This window comes from Erpetoichthys calabaricus, chromosome 2 (assembly GCF_900747795.2).
Source record: "Erpetoichthys calabaricus chromosome 2, fErpCal1.3, whole genome shotgun sequence".
NCBI classification, from domain to species: Eukaryota; Metazoa; Chordata; class Cladistia; order Polypteriformes; family Polypteridae; genus Erpetoichthys; species Erpetoichthys calabaricus.
The window spans coordinates 207,638,022-207,662,285 of record NC_041395.2 but is presented as its reverse complement, the minus strand read 5'-3'; the positions used below and the strand labels follow the sequence as shown (position 1 = coordinate 207,662,285).

The following is a 24,264-nucleotide window of genomic DNA, read 5'->3' as shown; positions in this document are numbered from 1 at the left end:
CGTCACTTGTATGTTGAAAACGTCGAACTTACATGAAAGTATATTAAACGTTTTCTTGATATGAAACGTGTTCTGAAAGATATCAAATTTTGCATAAAAATAACAAGGGGGTATGCCAAGTCTGCAGTTTCTTCAGCTTGTCTTGTTTGTTTATCCCATTGATAATCATGGGTTATACACGGATAGCATGTGTTAACTCGCTTTTACTATCCTCTAAATATACTGGGCAATTGTCTGCCTTTACAAACGGCACACAATGAGTAAGAGTGTTTTAAATAGTAATTACGTCACAACCTCCTTCATGGAGTCGGTAAACATACATCGCGACAATTACCTTTCATACCCCCGAGTTGTTAGTAGAAAACTTTGCTGTTACACTGACACTGTCATAAAACCCATAAGACACTGTAGCTTAACTGGTCTAAGTATCTCTTTTAAAATGGGCATATTCTACAAATGTTTTACAAGTAGTTACACGTAACGCTGTACGTTAAAGTACGATAACTGGACGTGGCTGCTTTCAAATAAAAGGAGAATGCTTATTTTTATTTTTCAAGAAGAGGCATCTGTGTTACATACGCACATCAGCCGAACCCTGGAAGTTTATTGGCGAGGTTCATTGTCCTCGAGCTCACTAGCCTAAATGCTACCACGCCTTACGTAGTATCAGTTCAAGTGTATTCATTTACCTATAATCTCACAAAAAAGGTGAGCCCGTTGGTTGGACTTGCGGCTCGGTCAGCTGACCTGCCCACGTGACTCAACGGGAAGTGTTGCCTGCATGCAGTTGGACATGGATCTGCAGAGAGGCGACAAGCACTTCGTGCTCCTTCTTCATATTTTCATCAATATACATGTCGTATGGGGTTTGTTTCTTGGCGGTGCGGATCAATACCAAAGAAAGGTAAGAGTAAATATAAGGATTGTGTAATTACTCGGGTATTTTTGTTAATATAATGTCGGTTGCTGAAATATTCTCGCGGTAAAAGCCTAACCTGTTTGAGCGTAGTTCGAGCAGGGCGGCGTTTAATGTAAATAATAAAGACTAAAAAATCGTATGGCGTTGAGTTTGGCGCAGCCAGTAGTTTTGTGCCTGCTTTGGGCTGAACCACTGTTCTCTTGTGCTGAGGTGCTTTCTGTGTTTTGGCTCGTAAGTTCACTTGGGTCTCGTAATGTTGACGGTACGATTGAAACGACTGCGAGTACTCCTGTGAACTCGGAGGTGAGTTTACCTTCCGCCCGGAGTGGTTCACCTTCTTGTTTTCATCGGTGATGCCGTATTTTTTAATCCTCTTAATATTTTTTCCCCCATAAAATGGATGGATCCACACAGCTAATAGTGGGACCGAATTCTTTATAGGGCTAAAATAAAATAATTATAAAGTTGCCGTGGAGTGCTCACTTTATCATGAGTCTTATTAAAAGCTATGGTTTAGTAAACTTTCGTTTGCCTGCGACACTGTTTCAATGTTAAAACCCTGGTCCCACTAATTATTATCAAGTACTGCATATATGTAGGGCTTTAAAAGCCGTAGTGTGGTACTAAGTAAAGGGACCACCGTTATTACTTTAGAGATATAGAATACCTTTATTATTATCATAAGTACCATAAGAGATGTATCTTCTTTGTACCAAACGACTTTCTCCGTGGCCGTGCCTGAAAATCAATATATTGTATCAATATATATTATTATTATATAGTATATAGCTGGGAATGGCTCTAGCAGACCCCCGTGACCCTGTAGTTAGGATATAGTGGGTTGGATAATGGATGGATGGATATATATATTATACAGTATACAGGGTAAGCCAAAATGAAGTACCACATTTATCAAGGTCATTGCGTGAGGTAGAGGCAGCCGAGTGGGATGGGGTAGGGTCCTTTGATAGGCGATCCCTTGTAGTTTTCTATCGGCATCATGCCTTGGCCCGGTGCGCACCGTACTTGTGCTGTAGAAGCGTTCTTCAAAAACAACGAAACAAACATCACTACGCAATTTCCAAACGCAGTTCATCATTCATCCTAACGGTGTCGTCCCAAATCGGTAAACAATTCTTAAGTGAGTGGCTAAATTTAGACAGAAGGGTACATCATCGAACAGAAAATGTCCAAGCCGTCCTCGGACTGTACGAACGCCTGAAAACATACACGATGCAAGGGCATCAGTTTTGCAGTTTCCTAGACGTTCAGTGCGCAAACATGCGTCAGCTTTGGGCATTTCCAGAACGTATTTGAAGAGGATTTTGCATGAGAACCTTTGGAAAATTACTGACTTACCTTATTTTCCATCCGTACAAAATGGTGGTAGTGCAGGATCTCGCTGAGAGAGCAATAGAGAGTTGTGCGCGAACATTCTGCATACCGTTCATAGAGATGTCATCTTTATGTGCAGAACATTTCCATTTGAATGGTTGTGTAAATAAACAAAACTTTCGCTATTGGGATGAAACCAATCCTCGTGAACTTCATCAGAGACCCAGCACAGTGAGTGTGTTACAGTTTGGTGTGCCATTACAGAATTTGGCATTGTAGGCCCTTACTTTTTGAGGAGGGGGAGCAATGGTCACTGAAACTTCAGAACGTTACATTGAAATGCTAGAGAAATTTTTGCGGCCCCATCTGGAAAAAAATGGATGTAGTGGATGTCTGGTTTTAACAGGATGGAGCAGCAGCTTATACAGCGCAAAGATGCATGCAAATTTTGCGGGAGATGTTTCCGGGGAAACTGATCTCCCTGCGCGGCAATGTCAGGTGGCCTTCATGTTCTCCTGATCTCACTCCGTGCGATTTCTTCTTGTGGGGGTGTACACACACCGACCTGAAAACCTTGAAGGCCTCAAGGATGCTATTCACCATGAAATCGCAGAAGGAGTCATGTGAGCGTTCAGAAATCGTCGCGAAGAGTGTATCGCTAATGATGGCCATCACCTTGAACACATATTTAAAACACTGTAAAAAAAAAAATAAAAATCTATTTTGTATACCCTTCCTTGTGTTGTAATGAAATGCAATGCTGTAGTGTCCACAAGATACAATACATTAGGTTTCCATTCTGTCGGGTTTGAAAGGAGATTTTTGTGGTGTATGCATAATAATATTATACTGTAATACAATATAATATAATATATTATTATGCATACAGAGAGCAGTGAAATTCTTACTTGTAATGTTGTGCCCTGTTTAGCAAACATAACCTTAATTCGAAATCTGTCTTCCATAGCCTTAAACTCTCCCAAAATATTTTCCTTAAAAGAGAAACAGAATAAGGTAATGTATTGTATAAGTATTGGGGTGTACTTGGTTGGTTGAGAAAGCCAAAAACATCTCAATCAAAAGTCCAAGGCATTGCAGTGATTCAGCATTCATTAATCTTGGAATACTTGAAGAGGTTATTTAGTGTGTGTGAAAAAATGCATTTTGATGGACTAGCATTCCATCCAGGACCAGTTCCTGCCTTGTGCTCAGGTTGGCTTCTGCTCTACAGAATCCTTCAGTGGATACATTGGTTCAGAAATGGGGGGAAATGGATAAGTATAATTGCACATATTACTTTACAGTCTTTGGCACATATAAAATGGGACAGAAATCTGTAAGAAGTTTGTTCAGAGAGATAGTTGAGTACTAAGGACTGCATGCTGATGAATTGTCTAGTGTAGCCTGGACACTGCCTGCCTATAGTCTGCACATTCCTGTCTTTGGATACTCTGAGTTTCCTCCTTGTAACTGTTCATCCGGGTCAGGATTGTCTGGATCCTGTGGTTATCACTTTGGTTGGAAGGTCGAAAACCCAAAGTTACCATGTGTGCAGTGCCCACCAATTGCAAAGCACAGTCAAAACAAACTGGGCCAGTTGAGAATGATTCATAATTGTTTTGGTTATCATTATAGGTTTCTTTGGAGTTGAACCCTGGCCTTAACAGCACTTCCTCAGCTCCTTTTAATGTGAGCATCCTCCATGTGAAGGCAGTTGGAAATAATGATACACTACACTTCATCTTGGCCAGCCTTGGACCTCCATCTCTACTGCTGGTTCACACAGGTAGTTCAGACACACAACTCAAGATAGACTGGAACCGCCTGATGACAGAAAACTCGTCTCACAGTGTTTGGGTCGAACCAGTGAGCTCAGTGTTGTACTCCCGGGCACTGCTGTTTACTAAGGTAAGTCGTACTTTTTAAGAAAGATTGTATTAAAACAACATGGATGTGAGTGTAAAATGAAGCAATGCATAAGGCAGTCAGCAACTTAGCATTGAGTCACATTTCGTAATTTTATAGTACAAGTATATACTGTAATTCACTATCCATCCATTATCCAACCTGTTATATCCTAACTACAGGGTCACGGGGGGTCTGCTGGAGCCAAACCCAGCCAAAACAGGGCGCAAGGCAGGAAACAAACCCCGGGCAGGGCTCACACACCAAGCACACACTAGGGACAATTTAGAATTGGCAATGCACCTAACCAGTGGGAGGAAACTGGGAGAACATGCAAACTCCACACAGGGAGGACCCGGGAAGCGAACCTCCGCCCTGTAATTCACCATTTATCTTAAATCAAGATTTTATTATTGACATGTCTATCTATCTAATGTAAAGAAAACCAGCAATATGGAAAAAATGAGTTTTTAGTAGGGTAGAAGTTAGTAGTCTCCTTTGTTGCTCCAGCTACACACCACATGACAGTCTCTGTTGAGTTTAAATGTTCTCAATGGATATGTGTGGAATTTCCTCCAGGAGCATAACCATGCCCTTTGAACGGGCTGGTGCCACTTCTGAGACTTGTTCCTATTTTTATCTAACACTGCCAGGATGAGCTCTGACCCCCAGAGTGATGTATGGGTATGTCCTTAGTCCATTCCTCATGTGTAATATATTTTGACTCTTTACATCACACTCCAAGCTTTGTAAGGTATAATCCATAACTTTTTAGTCAACTGTTTATTGGATATTGTACATACCTTTATTCAATATGAAGCAGAATAGAATTCATTATCAAGCAATACAGTTATTGTTTTTACTTTAGTTTTTCAGCTAGCACAGAAACTGTATATTGCTGCACACTTTACACTTAAGATTGATTGTTTGTAAGATTGATTTTAATTAAGATTGTAAGTTTTTTTTTGTTTGTTTACTTTATTGACACTTAAATTGTATGGATTATGATTTGCTTTTCTAAGTTTGCTTTAGATGAAAGGGTCTGCTAAATAAACAATAACAATTTAATCTGATAATCTGCTGACCTTTTTTTGTCTAACTAAATGTTCAGTTTTATTGTTGTTGTTTTTCTGATTTATTTATTTAAGCTTTATGCAGTACTGCTGTCCATTAGCAATTCATACTAATTCATTACATATTCCAAATAAGAGCACTTGGCACATTTGAAACACAAGCAAATGTCAAAATTGACACACAGCATAGCAATGAATAAGATTAATGATGAGAACCAGGACACTTGATTATTTACTTGCTAAATAATCGTGTGGAAGACTCCAGTTTATTATGTAAAATTTATACACATTTATCTTTATTTATTCTGAGCCTCATTCTTGGTTGTTTTAACAGAGAGAAAGTAAATTGATTTTGTAGCTGTTGCATAGTGTTTTAAGCATATTTTAAATCTATTGATTTATTTTTAAAAGCAAAAATTTTGATTGATATAACACAGCGCTTGCCATCTTATGCAGCTGATTGCTATAGAACCTGTACTGTGTGATTATGGGTTCACGTGTTTTTGCTCTGTTTTTGCTCTGTGAATTCTAGTTTCCTGTCAGAAAAAATGTTTTGATTGTTAACTTCAAGTTCTAAATTGTTTCTGTGTTTCTTTGCCTCTGTGGGCTTAACAAAGGAATGGTATTGTTTTCAGGGCTAGTACATTGCTGCTGAGTAAAGCAGATGTCAGCAAAATGTGTGAATTGCACCATAAGCATTTTTGACTTAATCTGTGTGGTTTGTTTTATTGTAAATCTACAGCAGTATCCATATTATAAAAGTACATTGCTACTACATCTAATTAATTCAAATCTGAGTAATCCTTAAGATCATTTTTAGTGTTACGATAAACAGCACAACGTTTATTCATATATCTTACATTAATTCAAGTTCAGGGACAGTTCTTACCTTCTGGTTGTAAGGCTATTCAAATGAGCCCCACATGCTGACATCAGCATGAACCTAATTTACTGTGTTTCTCAAATATATTGTGGTGTTCAATATCTGTTGTCACTACTGTCACCAGTCTGTGGGAGACGTGTAATTGTAGATCTCGTTGTAGTTTGTGCACACGAGAATAAATTTGAAAAAATTGCCTTGTTTTGCTAGGTTTGGGAATACAATGATGTGAATGACACTGCAGACTTTCCTAGTGCTCCATCAAAGTACATGTTTCCCCCATACAACCTTGAGGACTTTGTTTGGGATGACTTGAATAAAAGTGTGGACAAGACTGCGCATACTGCCAAGCTGTGTGGCAAGAATGTTACAGATCAGGACTTTGTTAATGGCTCCATCTGTTTCAAGGTAATGTAAAATCTGTTTTAATCTATTTCATTATTTTATTAATGATCAATAAATGAATGAATCTGAGAGTTTATTACCACAGCTGTGCTTTTTGATTATTTAAAAAGCCATTGGTAAACTAGGGATTGTGAATATCCCTTGTGTGTATGTATGTATATGCGTGTGAGTGTGTGTGTGTGTGTATATATATTATATAAAATACAATGCATTTGTGTAGGTTTTCCATATTTTTAGTTTATTTTAACAATCATAGAGGGACTATGGATGGCACTAATGACAGGTATGTTTATATACAAGAAAGTAACTATATACAATTTAAGATTCCATAGACATTGTTTCTTTCAAAAGAGTATGGATGTACAACTTACAGCTTACCTTAATTGGTAAAACAGAATAGAACTACATATGCCCTGAACTATTTTGAAAATATAATCAAATAGTTCTAGTTATCTTAATATAATTTGAATACTCAAAATGAAATACATGTTTTAAAATTCTGTTCTTTTTGTTTTAAAGGAAAAACACATGCTGGTGTTGTAAGATATTATTTTCAAAGTGTTTCTTGGTGAATAGATGGCTTTACACCCCAAGGATAGTCACCAGCCTCTAGCGATCCTAAAATAGAAATAGCAAGTTTTACTGATGGATTCCATTTATCGTGTAAGGTTAGATTTCTCAGGTCAGTCAATCTCCCCCTTAAAAATCCTCTATTTATGGTGTTTTCATGGGGATGGCACATTTTCATTGAACAATTTTTAATCGGAGGCCATGTCAAACTTGCCAACTGCCGTTGCTAATCTTGTCATCTGAGGATGTCAGATGTTCATAATTAGGAATCACAGGAGATGGCAAATTAGACACGTATTTAAAGACTTTCCAGCTCAGTTTCACATTTCTAAAATATTGTGAGCTCGTCCCTTTTTCTGACACCCAGTAATGTGTTGCCTGACTATGTCAGTGCTATAGGAATACCGTTCAGGTACAGTGAGCTCAGCTGCTTTTTTCCATTCTGTTGTGGCTTGTGAAGCATGGGGCATCAGACAGATGAGCTGTTCCATGTAGCTGCTTTATATGGACGGCTCTTCACAGTGAACACTAATTGGTTCTCAACTCTCTCACATAAAGAGTCTCCAGCATGTTTATATAAATATATACATTTGAATAGTCATCTCCCTTTGTGACTTGACCTAGCTGTAAATTGTCGAGATAATGAACAGCTTAGCATGAGGAGCTTGATAACTACCATTTACTTCCAGTACCAAAGTTAACGAAATATTGTGCTGTACCATAATGATTAGAATACGCCAAAAAATTCCAGATTGAAACGGGATGGAAATTTGGTTAAGGAACTAAAACTTGTCTAACTTGCTGAAATTGACCAAGATTAAGGGAAAATAGACCTTTAAACACTTTTTAGGCAATAAATAATCCGTGCATTTGACATGGAAATGAAAATAGAGAAATGTGGAATACAACAAAACAATTTCACAACTAAAATCCACGTACGTTATTTTTGCTGTGTAAACTGCTGGTTGGATAAAGTGTATAGAGTATATGTGAAAGGGGAAGTGTATTGGGCCCTGGGTTGCGGCTTCCTGTTTTGAGCTGTATTTTGGTCAGTGGTAGAGATGTACTGCACTTTCAGTTACACATAAAGTATACAGTAGAAACATAACGCATTTTCTTATAGGTCTTTCAAGTAGCAAAGTATACACACAAATAAGTATAATGCAAAAATACTAGTTCCATGCCTGTATGGCATCTGACATACAGTACAAAAGAGAGAACTTTGACATTGCAGAAATAATGAACATAATGCAACATAATTGCATATATACAGTAAACATTAGACATTGATGTCTAAAAATTAAATGCTTAGTATAAATAGAAAATGTATGTATTGAAGTGTTTTGGTACAGAGATTGTATGACTCCATTTGGCAGAATGGGAGATGGGAAGGGGCAGTGAGGTCCCTGTAATTCTTAGTATCACAGTATTTCCATACAAGATAGAGATGCGACCTTTTTTGGACATTGCCTATTGTGCACATATAGAAAGAGCTAATAGTCTTGACATCTTGAATTTCCTCAGTCTCCTTAGGAAACGTGAGGCGCCACTGTGCCTCATTCACTAAGGATGTGTTACAGAAAATCCATGAAGGGAAGTTCCATTTAAACAGATAAAGAACCTAAGTGTTTATGAATGTGGACCTCAATGGATTTGGAACAAATTTAGCTTGCAAATAATGTGACAGTTTATTTTAGCTAGGGCAAATGGTGATATGAGTAAGGTAGAACATTTCAAAGCAAACATGTTCAGTGTTAGACAAGTATTTAGGTACACCTTTGACCAGTAAGTCAATAAGGAGCCTGGCAGTTAAACTTTGTCACGTGTTAGTGGTTACTGTGGTTCAGCCCATATTGCCTGTCTGCAGTATCTGTTCTTGAATTAACAAGTAGCAATATTTCTGAGGATATGTGGGCTTTATTTAGTTGCCGGTCATCATTCAGAAAAAGTTGAAAAAAATTCTGCATTGGTAATTTTGTTAACTCTGAAGCATTCTCATATTGTGACCACTTAATTGAAAGACATACATCACTTTTCTGTTTCACTTCAAGATACTTACGAAGCAAAATCTCAGTCTTTGCATGTTGTTTCAGATCTATTTAAAATGAAATCCAAATGACTGTGCTTTGACGCGGTACATCTTTCTCATTGTGTATTGGCGGTCCTTTTGAAATTTCTTTAGATTAACTGGCAATTTAGGAAAAAAAAACCCAGTAAATTTTTGCATTTTTCCCTCCAACAGACAGCACAGTTCCAGAGTGTTCTTCGGATGAAACTTCTGTTCATATATAAACATAATTCTGTTTTAGAATGAAAAACCTTTTTTGTTTTTTTGTTTTTTTTGTAATTGCCATTCTTGTTGTCCTAAGATATGAAACATGGTCTAAGTAATGCCAATATTTTATTGACAGTAGAGGTGGGCGGTATGACCAAAATTCTATATCACGGTATTTTTCTAAATTCTGCCGGTTTCACGGTATTAGACGGTATTTTTTTCCCCATGCATGAGTGGATGTTAACCACATTTTCCACTGCAATTACTGCAGTAGACTGGCTAAGAATAACCTATTCCACTGTCAAGAGTATTGTACATTGTACAAAAAAAAAACATTTTAATGTGCACACAAGTATTAATACAGTTTTGCATTGCCCCATAAAGTGATAGTTTTCAAGAGGGTGGCACTAATGAAGAGAAGGAATCACATTGCATGACAGATGCAGTCAAAATATAGAACCTTTAATTGAACAAATTTTGCAAAAGCTTAAACTATGATTTTGACAACATATTTTCAACCATCCAAAGAGGCATTTAGACTTAGTAAAATATCCAGAGGTGTTTGTCAAAAGTTGGATTGCACTGAACACGTCTTAGAAAAGGAATAAATAGTAAATATTTTTTGTAAACCAACTACACTTTCTGTTAATGTTAACAATCTGTGTCCACTGACACGTTAAAGTGACTTTTTAAACAATTTTACCATCATTAAACTGCATAATATTTAAACTAATAAATAACAATAATAAAATACATAATAGTATTACTGATGGTTGCACCATTACTTCAAGGCTTCAAGCCCAGGTGCATTACACAGTATTCACCAAATTAAAATAAAATAAAACAAGTGCAATCTTGGTGATGACATCTTACCAACTGTACCATCATTTAGGCAAACTGCATTAATATGGACCTTGCTACAAGCTAAGATATATACATAAATAATAAAAACTGCAACTTGCATTTATAATGCTGTTTGTGGTATAGTCCTATGGAAGCGCATTAGGGCCACTGTGAAGAAAAAAAAATATGGACACAGAAGAAAAAAACAAACTATATGTCGAGAATAAATTCGACATGTTGACTGTGTCAAGATTAAAGTCGACATTTCCACTTTATTGTCAGTTTATTTTATAATTAAAGTAGAATGTTGTAAACTAAACTTCATCCTAAAATCAATGTTTAATTTACTAGATTTTCTCAAAACCTGTCACAAGTTAATGCAGCATATCAAATACTTTGTGTTAAGTGCTCCCCGACCCAGTCGTTAATCACTACGCTTCTTAAACTGACTTCCTCCGCACTAAGAGCAGGCGCCTGCAGCAATCACCGCACAGAATCCATTCACTTCATGATATTCCTGCTCTGTACCAAAACCACACGATAATTACCAATCACCACACGATAAACGTCTTTGTGAAATTAAAACTAGTTATTAACTTAGCCGACGGAGTGTTCAGAACTTTAAAAATATCTTCGTTATACATGTTTAATTATGCCATCCATTCAGAGTTGCTCCCATCTCTGAACGAGTCGATAGCACATCGCAGAATGAATACAAGCAAAACATACACTAGCAAGTACAAAAACAAGTACAACTTGGCTTGCAGTATTATCCAGTAGTATAGAAACAGTATTTACACATCTGACCTTTTAAAACTAAAGTATCTCCAGGTGACGGATGTGACTCCTTTTTTTCGGCAAAAGTTCTTCTGTTCTGTAGGTATGCCGCGCGGTGAAAATGGACAGAGAGCTGAAAAAAAGCAGTAACGTCTGTCACCTGGAGATGCTTTAGTTTTAAAAGGTCAGATTGTAAATACTGTTTCTATACTACTGGATAATACTGCAAGCCAAATTGTACTTGTTTTATTTGTTTTCAATACAGTGTAATGTACCTGGGTACTGTGTAATACTTTAATCTTGACGCTTATGACGAGAATAAAGTCGACATGTTGACTTTCGTAATTTGTCATTAAAGTAGAACATCGTAAACTAAACTTCATCATAAAGTGAATATTTAATTTACTAGATTTTCTCAAACCCTGTCATAAGTTATATAGCACATTAAATGCTTTGTGTTAAGTGATTTGTTCAGAGATGGGCGCAACTCTGAATGGATGGCATAATTAAACATGTATAACGAAGATATTTTTAAAGTTCTGAACACTCCGTGGGCTAAGTTTATAACTAGTTTTAATTTCACAAAGACGTTTATCGTGTGGTGATTGGTTATGTGGTGAAAGAAAAAGGAAGGATAGGAACTGAGGTTTTGGTAGCCTACGTCAGATAGAGACAGCATGCATGCAATAAAGATAGCCCGCTCAGAAGAACATGCATTGAATTCTGTGTTCGTGTCTCCGACCAGCAGATCACAAACCCAACATTTACACCATATTTAAGTTAAACCTGTGCGATAGCTATTTTGGAGCCTCGTCACACCTGCCATAAAGTTCTCTACACTGAACATACACCTGGGGACCCCTTACTGCGAGGGAGCAGCACTACCGCCTCACTACCGTGCATGTGTAATACCTGCTTTAATGCATTTCATCATGAAAATGATATCAAGTATTTATCTTAGCATTCTAAATTTTCAGAAAGCAGGAATATCATGAAGTGAATGGATTCTGTATGGTGATCGCTGTCTTCTCTTAGTGCGGAGGAAGTCAGTTTAAGAAGCGTAGTGATTAACCCCACTGGGTCGGGGAACGTAACACAAAGCATTTAATGTGCTGCATTAATTTATGACGGGGTAAATTAAGTAATTGATTAAACATTGATTTTAGGAAGAAGTTTAGTTTATGACATTCTACTTTAATTATGAAGTAAACTATGAGAATAAAGTGGAAATGTCAACTTTAATCTCAACATAAACGGCGAGAATAAAGTGGAAATGTTGACTTTGTTCTCGACATATAGTTTGTTTTTTTCTTCCCAGTATAGCTTAGCTTGAAGCAAGGTCCATATTAATGCAGTTTGCCTAAATGATGGTTCAGTTGGTAAAGATGTCATCACCAAGTTGCACTTGTTGTATTTTATTTTAATTTGGTGAATTCTGTGTAATGCACCTGGGCTTGAAGTCTTGAAGTAATAGTGCAACTATTAGTAATAATACTATTATTTATTTTATTGTTATTATTTATTAGTTTAAATATTATGCAGTTTAATGATGATAAAGTTGTTTAAAAAGTCACTTTAACGTGTCAGTGGACAGAGATTGTTAACATTAACAGAAAGTGTAGTTGGTTTACAAAAAATATTTACTATTTATTCCTTTTCTAAGACGTGTTCAGTGCAATCCAACTTTTGACAAGCACCTCTGGATATTTTACTAAGTCTAAATGCCTCTTTGTATGGTTGAAAATATGTTGTCAAAATTATAGTTTAAGTTTTTACAAAATTTGTTCAATAAAAAGGTTCTATATTTTGACTGCATCTGTCATGCAATGTGATACCTTCTCCATTAGTGCCACCCCCTTGAAAACTATCACTTTATGGGGCAATGCAAAACTGTATTAATACTTGTGTGCACATTAAAATGTTTTTTTTTTTGTACAATGTACAATACTCTTGACAGTGGAATAGGTTATTCTTAGCCAGTAATTGCAGTGGAAAATGTGGTTAACATCCACTCATGCATGGGGAAAAAAATACCGTTAAATACCGTGAAACTGGGATAATTTAGAAAAATACCGTGATATAGAATTTTGGTCATACCGCCCACCCCTACCATCAGTACAAACAGGCAAAAGTAGCGAATGAGGAAGAAAAATTGGAATGGATTATTCTTTTAATACCAACACAATTTAATTGAAAAACAAATAGATTTTTATGAAAAAGAAAAAAAATAGTCTGGTAAGTTCACTCTTTAGTAATGCAGGGAAGCTCCTTTGCTTGTTATCGCAGAATGATGGACTTCAGATTTAAACCACACGATTACAAGGCATGCGCTGTCCATGTTTTGTTGGATCTGCAGTCAAAGTAGCCCACTGTAATTCCTAGTGTTTTTTTTTCTCAATGTAAAAAAAGTACCCATTGAAAGAAATACTGAAATTTATTCTATGGATATTGTGTACCTAAACAAGCATCTCTACATGTCTTTATTGTTATAAAATATGCTTAAAGACAGTGGGGAAACTACACTGAAAAACTGGAAAGAAAGCAATACAAGCCTAATTCAAGAATGTACCTATCTTTTGTAATAAATGATATTTAACCTGTAACAACAGTAATGGATTGTCTTTCTGCTTCTTCCTTATTTAGATTTCAGCCTTTGATGCGCTAGGTAGGGATGAAGAGTGGCCCTGTTTCCTGCACGATGCAAACTCCTCCCAGATACAGTTTGAAATTGACAGTGTGTTACCACGGTCTAACAAATCAAGATTTGGGCTGGAGCTGGTCTCGATAGAAGAGAATGGTGTCAGAAGCTGGATAGACACAAAACATTCAATTGATGATGAGTACACTCCTTCAATCTTTCAGGTGAGCCTTAGATTTATAAGTTATCAACTAAAATTTAAGTCTGTAAATAATGTTGTGTAATAAAGCTCTGTTCACCCAGGCAGAGTGCATGTTGTAGTAATTTACCCTGAAACTTCTTTTGGCCACTGGAAGAATATTTCAAAGTCAACGGTGATTGACTGTTCTAGGCAGGTTACAAATGCTAGCCTGTTCAATAAAATATTTACATGTATGTTTGTTTGTGTATATGAGGGGTGTAAAGTGTGAGCGTGACACATTGAGAAAAAATGAGTTTCTTGCTTTTTTCCCAATAATTTTTATGAACGCTAATGCACTTGTTATAACTTTTACAAAGTGTGTCTCTGCCACTCAAATGTTTTGTCTTCTTAGTGCTACCACCCTTTTGTAGCTGACTTGACGTCTTCATCATTGGCATAGTGCATATCATGGAGGTAGCCCAGCAGATTGGGGAAGCAGGTGATAGTCACACAGGGCCAGATCTAGAGACTGGGTGGGTTTGGCATCTCTTTGAATTGATAGTTCAACAGTGTAGCTTTTGCAGTCCCCTGCTGTGTGAGTGGGTCATTGTCATGAAGCTGAAGATAGGCGTGTCCAATAGCTTTTGTCACCGCTTTTCCATCATTGACTGTTACAATGCCAAAGCAAATCAGCTTAATATTGACCAGTTATCTGGTCCTTTCGGGGCATGTAATCAATATGGAATACAGTCTTGGAATTATAAAATCTTATTAGCACTTGCTTGGACAGTGTTGAAAGAATCACCATCCTTCTTTATTCCCCACTGTTGCTTAGACTTTGTGTCAAACTGATGCGTCCAAATTTTATCCATAATTGTGATAAGCTTCTTAAATTTGTTTCAGTCTGAACTTGTTAGCTTGATATTCTCCTTGAGACATTCAACGCAGTGATGCTGCACTACCCAACATAACAAAACTTTACTCATGTAACTTTTCATGAAGAATGGATTCAACTGATTTATAACTAATTCCTATAGTGTCTGCTTTGATCTCTCAGTGTCCCTCCTCGACTCTCCATTACAATTCTCTCCACTTTCACAGCCTTTTTCTCTGTTGTTGATGTTCCAGTTTCTGGCTAGTCTTTGACATCTTTGAGAGACGTTGTCCCACACAGGATTTCTGCAACTGTCTCTTGACTATGGCACATGAAGGGATATGAATCTCTAGCATTCAAACAAAAGTTGATTTTTCTGATTTTTAGTATTTAATTTGTCTTGATTCTGAATTAGGAAATGCACTATAAATCAAAAATGCTAGAAACGTGTCATTCACATATTTTAGCACAGCGGAGATGATTGCTAAAAAGGTCTCTATAGAACACCCTTTTCAGGCTAAGACGCAGAACATTTTGGTCACCTGTCACATTTTTTAATTATCGTGTATATACTCACATATAAAATCAGACCCGACTTATACGCCCGTTCAAAAATGCAACACTTACATTTTTTATTTCCCATCTTCTTGCCTTCTTCAAACTTGCATCAGTTTCTCAGATGCATCAAATTTTGTTGCAGCAGCACAATTACCAATTTCTTTCGCTACTTCAACAACGGTTAATTTAAAACCAGCTTCATATTTTCATCTGATCGAATGGTCCATCGTAGATAAGGGTTACGATAAAGAGGTATGAGGATGTGAGATACAAAAAACAGAAATCGCTGCAACCGTTGCTTCGGAATAGTTTGGGTATTAGTGTGTGGTCATGTAGGCACAATACATAGAGAAAAAAAAAAAAGGCAGTGTGCTCCGTGGTGTTACTCTCAGGTAGGCGTTAGCATATCCTCATCTCTTGGACCAATAGCGTGAGCTTTCCACTTTCGACTTCTACGACCGACATTATAAAATACCAGAAATTATACGGTAAAAACAAGTCCCGACTTATCCGCGAGTATATACGGTATATTGAAGTTAAAATAATAAACCCTTGCCAGATATTTAAAATGTACATTATATATTGAATCTCTTCCTAAATCAGTGTATTGATGAAACTGTTAACAAATATCAGTTAGACACATTATTTCCTAATCATTACTTGCCTTTGAGTAATTTATTGATATGTTTTAAATTTGAAGTATGGCAATGAATACAGTGGGGCAAAAAAGTATTTAGTCAGCCACCAATTGTGCAAGTTCTCCCACTTAAAAAGATGAGAGAGGCCTGTAATTTTCATCATAGGTATACCTCAAGTATGAGAGACAAAATGAGAAAAAAAAAATCCAGAAAATCACATTGTCTGATTTTTGAAGAATTTATTTGCAAATTATGGTGGAAAAAAAGTATTTGGTCAATAACAAAAGTTCATCTCAATACTTCGTTATATACCCTTTGTTGGCAATGACAGAGGTCAAACGTTTTCTGTAAGTCTTCACAAGGTTTTCACACACTGTTGCTGGTATTTTGGCCCATTCCTCCATGCAGATCTCCTCTAGAGCAGTGATGTTTTGGGGCTGTCGCTGGGCAACACGGACTTTCAACTCCGTCCAAAGATTTTTTATGGGGTTGAGATCTGGAGACTGGCTAGGCCACTCCAGGACCTTGAAATGCTTCTTACGAAGCCACTCCTTCGTTACCCGGGCGGTGTGTTTGGGATCATTGTCATGCTGAAAGACCCAGCCACGTTTCATCTTCAATGCCCTTGCTGATGGAAGGAGGTTTTCACTCAAAATCTGACTATACATGGCCCCATTCATTCTTTCCTTTACATGGATCAGTCGTCCTGGTCCCTTTGCAGAAAAACAGCCCCAAAGCATGATGTTTCCACCCCCATGCTTTACAGTAGGTATGGTGTTCTTTGGATGCAACTCCGCATTCTTTCTCCTCCAAACATGACCGAGTAGAGTTTTTTTCATCTGACCATATGACATTCTCCCAGTCCTCTTCTGGATCATCCAAATGCTCTCTAGCAAACTTCAGACGGGCCTGCACATGTACTGGCTTAAGAAGGGGGACACGTCTGGCACTGCAGGATTTGAGTCCCTGGGGGCGTAGTGTGTTACTGATGGTAGCCTTTGTTACTTTGGTCCCAGCTCTCTGCAGGTCATTCACTAGGTCCCCCCGTGTGGTTCTGGGATTTTTGCTCACTGTTCTTGTGATCATTTTGACCCCACGGGGTGAGATCTTGTGTGGAGCCCCAGATCGAGGGAGATTATCAGTGGTCTTGTATGTCTTCCATTTTCTAATAATTGCTCCCACAGTTGATTTCTTCACACCAAGCTGCTTACCTATTGCAGATTCAGTCTTCCCAGCCTGGTGCAGGTCTACAATTTTGTTTCTGGTGTCCTTTGACAGCTCTTTGGTCTTGGCCATACTGGAGTTTGGAGTGTGACTGTTTGAGGTTGTGGACAGGTGCCTTTTATATTGATAACGAGTTCAAACAGGTGCCATTAATACAGGTAACGAGTGGAGGACAGAGGAGCCTCTTACAGAAGAAGTTACAGGTCTGTGAGAGCCAGAAATCTTGCTTGTTTGTAGGTGACCAAATACATTTTTTCCACCATAATTTGCAAATAAATTCTTTAAAAATCAGACAATGTGATTTTCTGGATTTTTTTTCTCATTTTGTCTCTCATAGTTGAGGTATACCTATGATGAAAATTACAGGCCTCTCTCATCTTTTTAAGTGGGAGAACTTGCACAATTGGTGGCTGACTAAATACTTTTTTGCCCCACTGTATCTTGCAGTAAAAAACGTTTTAGCTAACATGACTGTGTTCTGCACTCATCCTCCACTAAACTGTTTTTAACCAGTGTGCGTTCTAGTAGTTAACTTTTATTATTCTAATTTAAAACTTTGAGAACTACTGTTTCAGTTTATAATATTCATGATTATGTTTATTAAAAGGAAACTTTCTTTAAAAAGAAAACAAACTTCTGATATTTGCAACATCATGTTTTTAGAACTGCAATTTTAACACTTCAGAATGATGACAATAAAAAGCTATATGTTATGAAACTGTTGGCATTCTTAAAGCATACAAATGATTAGACTCATTATTTGATTTAAAATTCTTGAAAATAAGTTTTATCATTTAAAAATTTGCTAGAATAATGCATTTTCTCAGTTTCCTGCAGAAGAATCAATTTGTTAGGTGAAAATCATGAAGAATGTCAAATAAGCTAATTTCAGAATTTTTATTTCTGTTATTCAAGGTTTATAGCTTGTTATCAGTAAAAGGAAATGGCAGTGGCCCAGTCCTTGGATACACGCATTGGAAACCAGTGGCTTATCGCAACAGAACTCCTGTTTTTGAGCAGGCCACCCCAAGTCGTCATACTGGACCACAGTCTAAGTTGTTCTCCAACCACTGGGGACTCCCAATAGCTTTCTATGGGAAAGACATTGAGCCCAAGTACACCATCATGTCTGTCAACATCACCTTTGGAATAGCAGGAGAACCCTACTACAATGAAACCTACTACCTCAGCTGGTAAGTGTTTTGGAACCATTTCACATTTTCAATCAGAATTTAATATTAATCACTCGCTAATCACAACTGCATCCTGTATCTTTTGCTTCATCGTGTCATTGGCTCAAAATTCAAGAAATTATAATCAGTTGACAGGAATGTCATAATTTTCTTTATCTTCTTACATAATATGATACCGTGGCTGTTCGTTTGTCTGTCTAGGATTTTAAATCACCTGTAGTTCGCAAACCGTTTGACCTATTGACCTGAAATTTGGTACATGTATACTACATGACGTCTACTCTCCACTTTCGGGGTGATTTTTATTTTATTGTAGAATCAACTCTCAGCAGCAGCCAGCAGGGCGGCTGTGCAGTGCGTGCATGCAGGCTCCGTTTTCATTCCCTACCACCTTCGCCGTCACTTCCCCTACCTCTTCATATCTTAAATCATTCTTGAGGCAGATTGAAGACTTAAGTGCCAGGTTAAGTGAAAAATTAAGGGAAACGTACCAATTAATTGCAACACAAACACTGACTTAATCAGTTTTAACACAAAAAGATGCCGACGAAAGAAGAGAAGAAGCGGGCCGCTGGGGTGGAGAAAAGAAGAGCTGCTCAGGAAGCACATCAACCTCTGAGCAAACGAAAGCTAAACGTACAGAGAAAGAGGATGAGAACTATGAAAGCTCAAGTCAAGTGTATTCGTGCAGTGCGCCGTTACTGGTTAAAAATAATTTCAAATTGCAGTTAGCTAAGTAATCAATTATAAATTTTACCGCAGCAGAGCATCTGCGCTGTGTTTATATAACTGAACACTCTTTTTACCACTTCTACGTGGTTCCTGAGAGCCCAGGAATGTAAGAATACAAGCAGAATGCTCTCTGTGGCCTGGGGGGTGTGAGTGATAACAGGAGCTGGAAAGCTCGTCACGCTGATGGTAAGGCACAGTATTTATGTCCGTGAATGTCCTACACATTGTTATTAAAGTGTAGAGTAGTTTTAGCTTGCAGATCCATACATATCTAGTTACAAACATGAGCGTGTGTTCAGACGCACCCAAACACGCACTCTTGGTGAATTCAATTGGTATATTCATATTTTATGTGAATTTCCCCATGGGATTAATAAAGTATCCTATCTGTTCGGGTGACATTTAATGCCTTAATACGCTTAGTGTTTTGTTTTCTGTTTTTTATGGTCAATGTGGTAACTGTCCTATTCATCTTTATACAGTTAAACTGTAAGAAACAAAAGATCTGAAGAGGCGGATTTCAAGTTCAGTTCCGGGGAACCCCTGTGGCTGCAGGTTTTTGTTCCAGACCGTTTCACCTCTAATGGATCTTATTGTTTTAATTTGCTGGTCTTTTTTCTTCCGATATTCTACATTTGCAAAAATGAAGTGGTTACAGATTTACAATAACAAGAAATTTTGAAATACAGTAATCCCTCCTCCATCGCGGGGGTTGCGTTCCAGAGCCATCCGCGAAGTAGAAACCATATGTTTATATGGTTATTTTTATATTGTCATGCTTGGGTCACAGATTTGCACAGAAACACAGGAGGTTGTAGAGAGACAGGAACGTTATTCAAACACTGCAAACAAACATTTGTCTCTTTTTCAAAAGTTTAAACTGTGCTCCATGACAAGACAGAGATGACAGTTCTGTCTCACAATTAAAAGAATGCAAACATATCTTCCTTTTCAAAGGAGTGCAAAGCAAGCAGTCAAAAAAAAAATCAATAGGGCTTTTTGGCTTTTAAGTATGCGAAGCACCGCCGGTACAAAGCTGTTGAAGGCGGCAGCTCACACCCCCTCTTGTCAGGAGCAGGGAGAGAGAGAGAGAGAGCCAGAGAAAAACAAAGTCAAAAATCAATACGTGCCCTTTGAGCTTATAAGTATGCAAAGCTCCGTGCAGCATGTCCTTCAGGAAGCAGCTGCACACAGCCCCCCTGCTCACACCCCCCTACGTCAGCGCAAGAGAGAGAGAGAGGGAGAGAGAAAGTAAGCTGGGTAGCTTCTCAGTCATCTGCCAATAGCGTCCCTTGTATGAAATCAACTGGGCAAACCAACTGAGGAAGCATGTACCCGAAATTAAAAGACCCATTGTCTGCAGAAACCCGCGAAGCAGCGAAAAATCCGCGATATATATTTAAATATGCTTACATATAAAATCCGCGATGGAGTGAAGCCGCGAAAGGCGAAGCGCGATATAGCGAGGGATCACTGTATTTGTATTCTTGTAATAGCTTTAAATGGTTAGCTCTCTTTTGCCATTTTCATGTGAATTATCCTTTTTCAGTGGAGTTTGCTTTGTTTTGTTTTCAAATAATGTCAGTGGATGATGAACGGCGTAGTCCGGGCCAAATGACACTCAATAGTGAGAGGCTGTAACTATTTCAGTGTCAGACCTGTTAATGTGCTTTGTAGTAAATAATGGCTGAAATTACTGTAGTAAATGGGGGAAAAGTAAAGCAAATGCCATAATGATGATAACCACTGTAAAAAGCAAGATTAGAAAAACACACTAAATTATCCATCCATCCATTTTCCAACCCGCTGAATCCGAACACAGGGTCACGGGGGGGTCTGCTGGAGCCAATCCCAGCCAACACAGAGCACAAGGCAGGAACTAATCCCGGGCAGGGTGCCAACCCACCGCAGGACACACACAAACACACCCACACACCAAGCACACACTAGGGCCAATTTAGAATCGCCAATCCACCTAACCTGCATGTCTTTGGACTGTGGGAGGAAACCCACGCAGACACGGGGAGAACATGCAAACTACACTAAATTATCATCAATCTTTTATTTAGCAGAAGTCTTTATCCAAGGTGACTTACAGAGGAAGTTCTAATACATACAAGAATGATTAGAAGGTGCAAGCATCAAAAGCAGCGGAGAACAAAGATAAAGCCAACCAAGATGGAGTAGTAGTACTATTTATAATGTACGGTAACTACCTGCAGCTAGAGAGAGCTAGGCTAAGATGAATATCCATATCCCAAACTTTGTCAGTACAAGAGGAGCTATCTTGTAGAAGAGAAACTAAGCAGTTCCAAAATATTTAATAAAGGCATTTTTAAAAGACGTGTCTATACCTGAGTAAGTTGGGTGCAGTTTGAATAGCCACATTGAGATCATTCCACAGCTTTGAAGCAAAAATGGAGAAGAATTGTCCAGTCCAGGCAATCTGTGGAAGAGGAGGGATAGTCAGTTTGTCCACTAAAATCCGGTGGCCATATCAAGTTTACATTTGGAGAAGCAGTTCCAAAACTGGAACTCTTAAATATGAGTGGTTGGAAAAGGCTTTTGATGTTCTCTTTTAGTCACCTAGATCAGAGTGAGTCTCAAAATTGCAGTCTGTTTTTATAATTGGTAAACTGCTTTCCATTGTATTAAGTTGTGTTTGAGATTTTATAGCATTGTATCACAGATTGCCTTCTAGTATGGCGCCATACTGGGTGTGTGATCGATTGTGTATGTGATCACTTTATATTTCATACCAGATTTTATCCTGTTGTAAAATGATAATTAAATTGTAGACCACTTTGTTGTGTTTTTGCATGGGCTGAAGGCCATATCTCCAGATTTTCTGTTGTAGCCTTCATTTATATAATCATAACAGTGTGGTTATGGCCAGTTGCATAATGTGACATGCCCAGCAACTCACTCCAGTAAACGGGTTTGATGTTAGGTGTGGGCCGTGTGTGCACGAGAGCTGACAACCAATAAGTGGTCATCCAGAAGTACAATGCATAGAATACAGAAATGAGGAATAAAAGAACATGGGTGTTTTGGACCTTTGGACCTTGCAAACATACAAGAAGCTTGTCTGTGTGGTGTATTGTGTTTTAGGTACCATGACAGAATGGTAAAAAGAAAAACCAAGTGCAGAGATTGTGGCTGTACTTGCTGTAGTTGTTAACCCTTCGTACAGCAGTGGCTCTGTCCGGCAACACGTTACTGGCTGCCACAAAAAGCGCCAAGCACGACTACGCTGGAAGGTCAGCTTTCAGTTGATACATTAGATGTGCCCAGTCATTTTTAGTCATTTAAACTGACATGATCAGCGACTGCAGTCAGCAAGTCTGACATAGCGCACGACTAGAAGTCATGTAATACGACATCGGCTTATGGCCAGCTCATGTGTCTGTCCACTCTTGAGACACGCTCTGCACTGCTTGTTGCCTTTGCTGCCCACTATGTTAAATCTAAGTAGGCCTGTCGGGCTTGTACTTGTTTAAAGTGAAGACTGAACTGATTCCCGTTTGCTGCTGCTGCTCCTCCCTGCTGTGCTGTGAAGTCCTATTCCTCATTGGTTCCTTGCATCAGTGCACTCAAAGAACTGGCATGGAAGCGTTAATTACGTCATCCCCATTTATCATTCTAAAAGTTTACCAAAATTCACTTTCGTAATTTGTGCATTAACTCCGAACCATAGAAAATGGCAAATAACATCTTGCTTAAATAAGGTAGAATTCCAGATAAAACAGATGCTGGATGGGATGAAATCCTACAGCCACAATGGACCACTTGAACTGAACTTCAGAGTCATTGCTGATTTAGGTGGTCCTTTACTAATGTAAAGCTACTGGATATTTAAAATAGTTGCACTCTCCTAGAGAGTTATTTTGGATTATCTTCATCATATTGCGTTTCAAAACCGTGCCAATATCTTTTGCCTTTCTGTTTTCACAGGACATCTCTGGTAGGCATTGGCTCTCCCCCTGAAGACTCCTTTTCAACTCTTGTGATCTGTATTATAGCTGTAGGACTGGGAGCACCAATGGCGATTCTGCTGATGGGCTGCATTATAGTGCAACTGAAGCGTCGGAAACCAATGACGCCACCAGGTTACCAGCCTATAAACTGACATTGTTCTTTATTGAGCCCAGTCTCTTTGGCGTCTGTCCATGAATTGTACAACTTCCAGTGTTATGGACAATCCTGTAAAAGCACATGTCCACAGTGTTGTTTACCTCAGGCCCAGCAAATCTGCAGTTAATACAAGAAAGCATCGGACATTTCAGGAAATTGTGAGCATTCAGCCGATACGCATGTGCTGCAGTGGGAACAATGGTAAAAAAAAAAAAAAAGACAAAACAGTTGCACTAGTTAATGGCTACAAACTTGCTAATATTGTATTGCTTAATGTAAATGTTAGTGGAGACTACGGTGCTGAAGGGCATTTCTGTTAAACTGTACCTTAAGTTGTAATCTTTTCTTTAAGGGGAAGTTGAGCGTAGTATAAATTTTAAGACTTTGTTTTTTGCTCTTCATCTAAGCTCCCGAGACGCTGCTCTCCGTTCAGATACTTGCATTTTGTTGTGTACATCGTTCTCAGGTGGATCCCTTACATTAAACTTCATTGATTACCATTTTTTTTCTGTCTGCGCATGCAAGCTAATGTTCTTATAATGGAGATACCTGTTGTTTCAAAGGTTTAACATAAATGATGTGCAGTGTCGGCATATCTGTAAGTAGGTTTCTTTCCCATAAGTTAAAATACTGACGTGAATAGAATTATACATCTTTACTATGTTTTTGTAAAAAGGAACAGTTATTCTCAAATCCAACGTTTTTTTTTTTTTGTTTTTTTAAATCCTATTTGAATAAGGAGCTTAAATGCAGCACAATATGTAGATCTGTAAACTAATTTTTCTTCTTCTGCCCCCGGTGGCATTAATGCATAAGGTTTACGGCTATTCTTGTAGCCTGAAAAAAAAAAAATGGCTGTTCATTTGTGATGTCAAGTAGATGAGGTATTGGGTATGGGGGGTGTAGGGTGTGTCGATCTACCCAACTTATTTCTTCTACATTTAGCTTTCTGGCTTCTAAACAAAGCACATAAAACACATTTCATTTTAGTGCCTTGCACAGTTTCTGGAGCACTTTACTTTGTTTTATCCATTTTGCAAGCTTGAGTTGTAAATGTCTAAATGTTTTTATCAAGTGCAATAAAACATTTGTATACAACTGTATATTTTT

At 38.1% G+C, this 24,264-nt stretch overlaps 1 protein-coding gene across 2 annotated transcripts; it reads left to right on the top strand.

Moving 5' to 3' along the window:
• The first annotated feature begins 721 nt into the window (after positions 1 to 721).
• Positions 722 to 24,257, top strand: glmp (glycosylated lysosomal membrane protein). 2 transcript variants are annotated; one of them, XM_028795062.2, is made up of 6 exons: positions 722 to 904; positions 3,890 to 4,162; positions 6,323 to 6,520; positions 13,626 to 13,844; positions 18,011 to 18,288; positions 22,975 to 24,257. In XM_028795062.2, exons 1-6 carry the CDS (start codon positions 782 to 784, stop codon positions 23,147 to 23,149), a joined length of 1,266 nt encoding a protein of 421 aa, XP_028650895.2. In that variant the 5' UTR covers positions 722 to 781; the 3' UTR covers positions 23,150 to 24,257. The 2 variants fall into 2 exon arrangements, with proteins under 2 accessions (XP_028650895.2, XP_051778212.1); XM_051922252.1 differs by lacking the exon at positions 722 to 904 and adding an exon at positions 1,054 to 1,222.
• Positions 24,258 to 24,264: the final 7 nt, after the last annotated feature.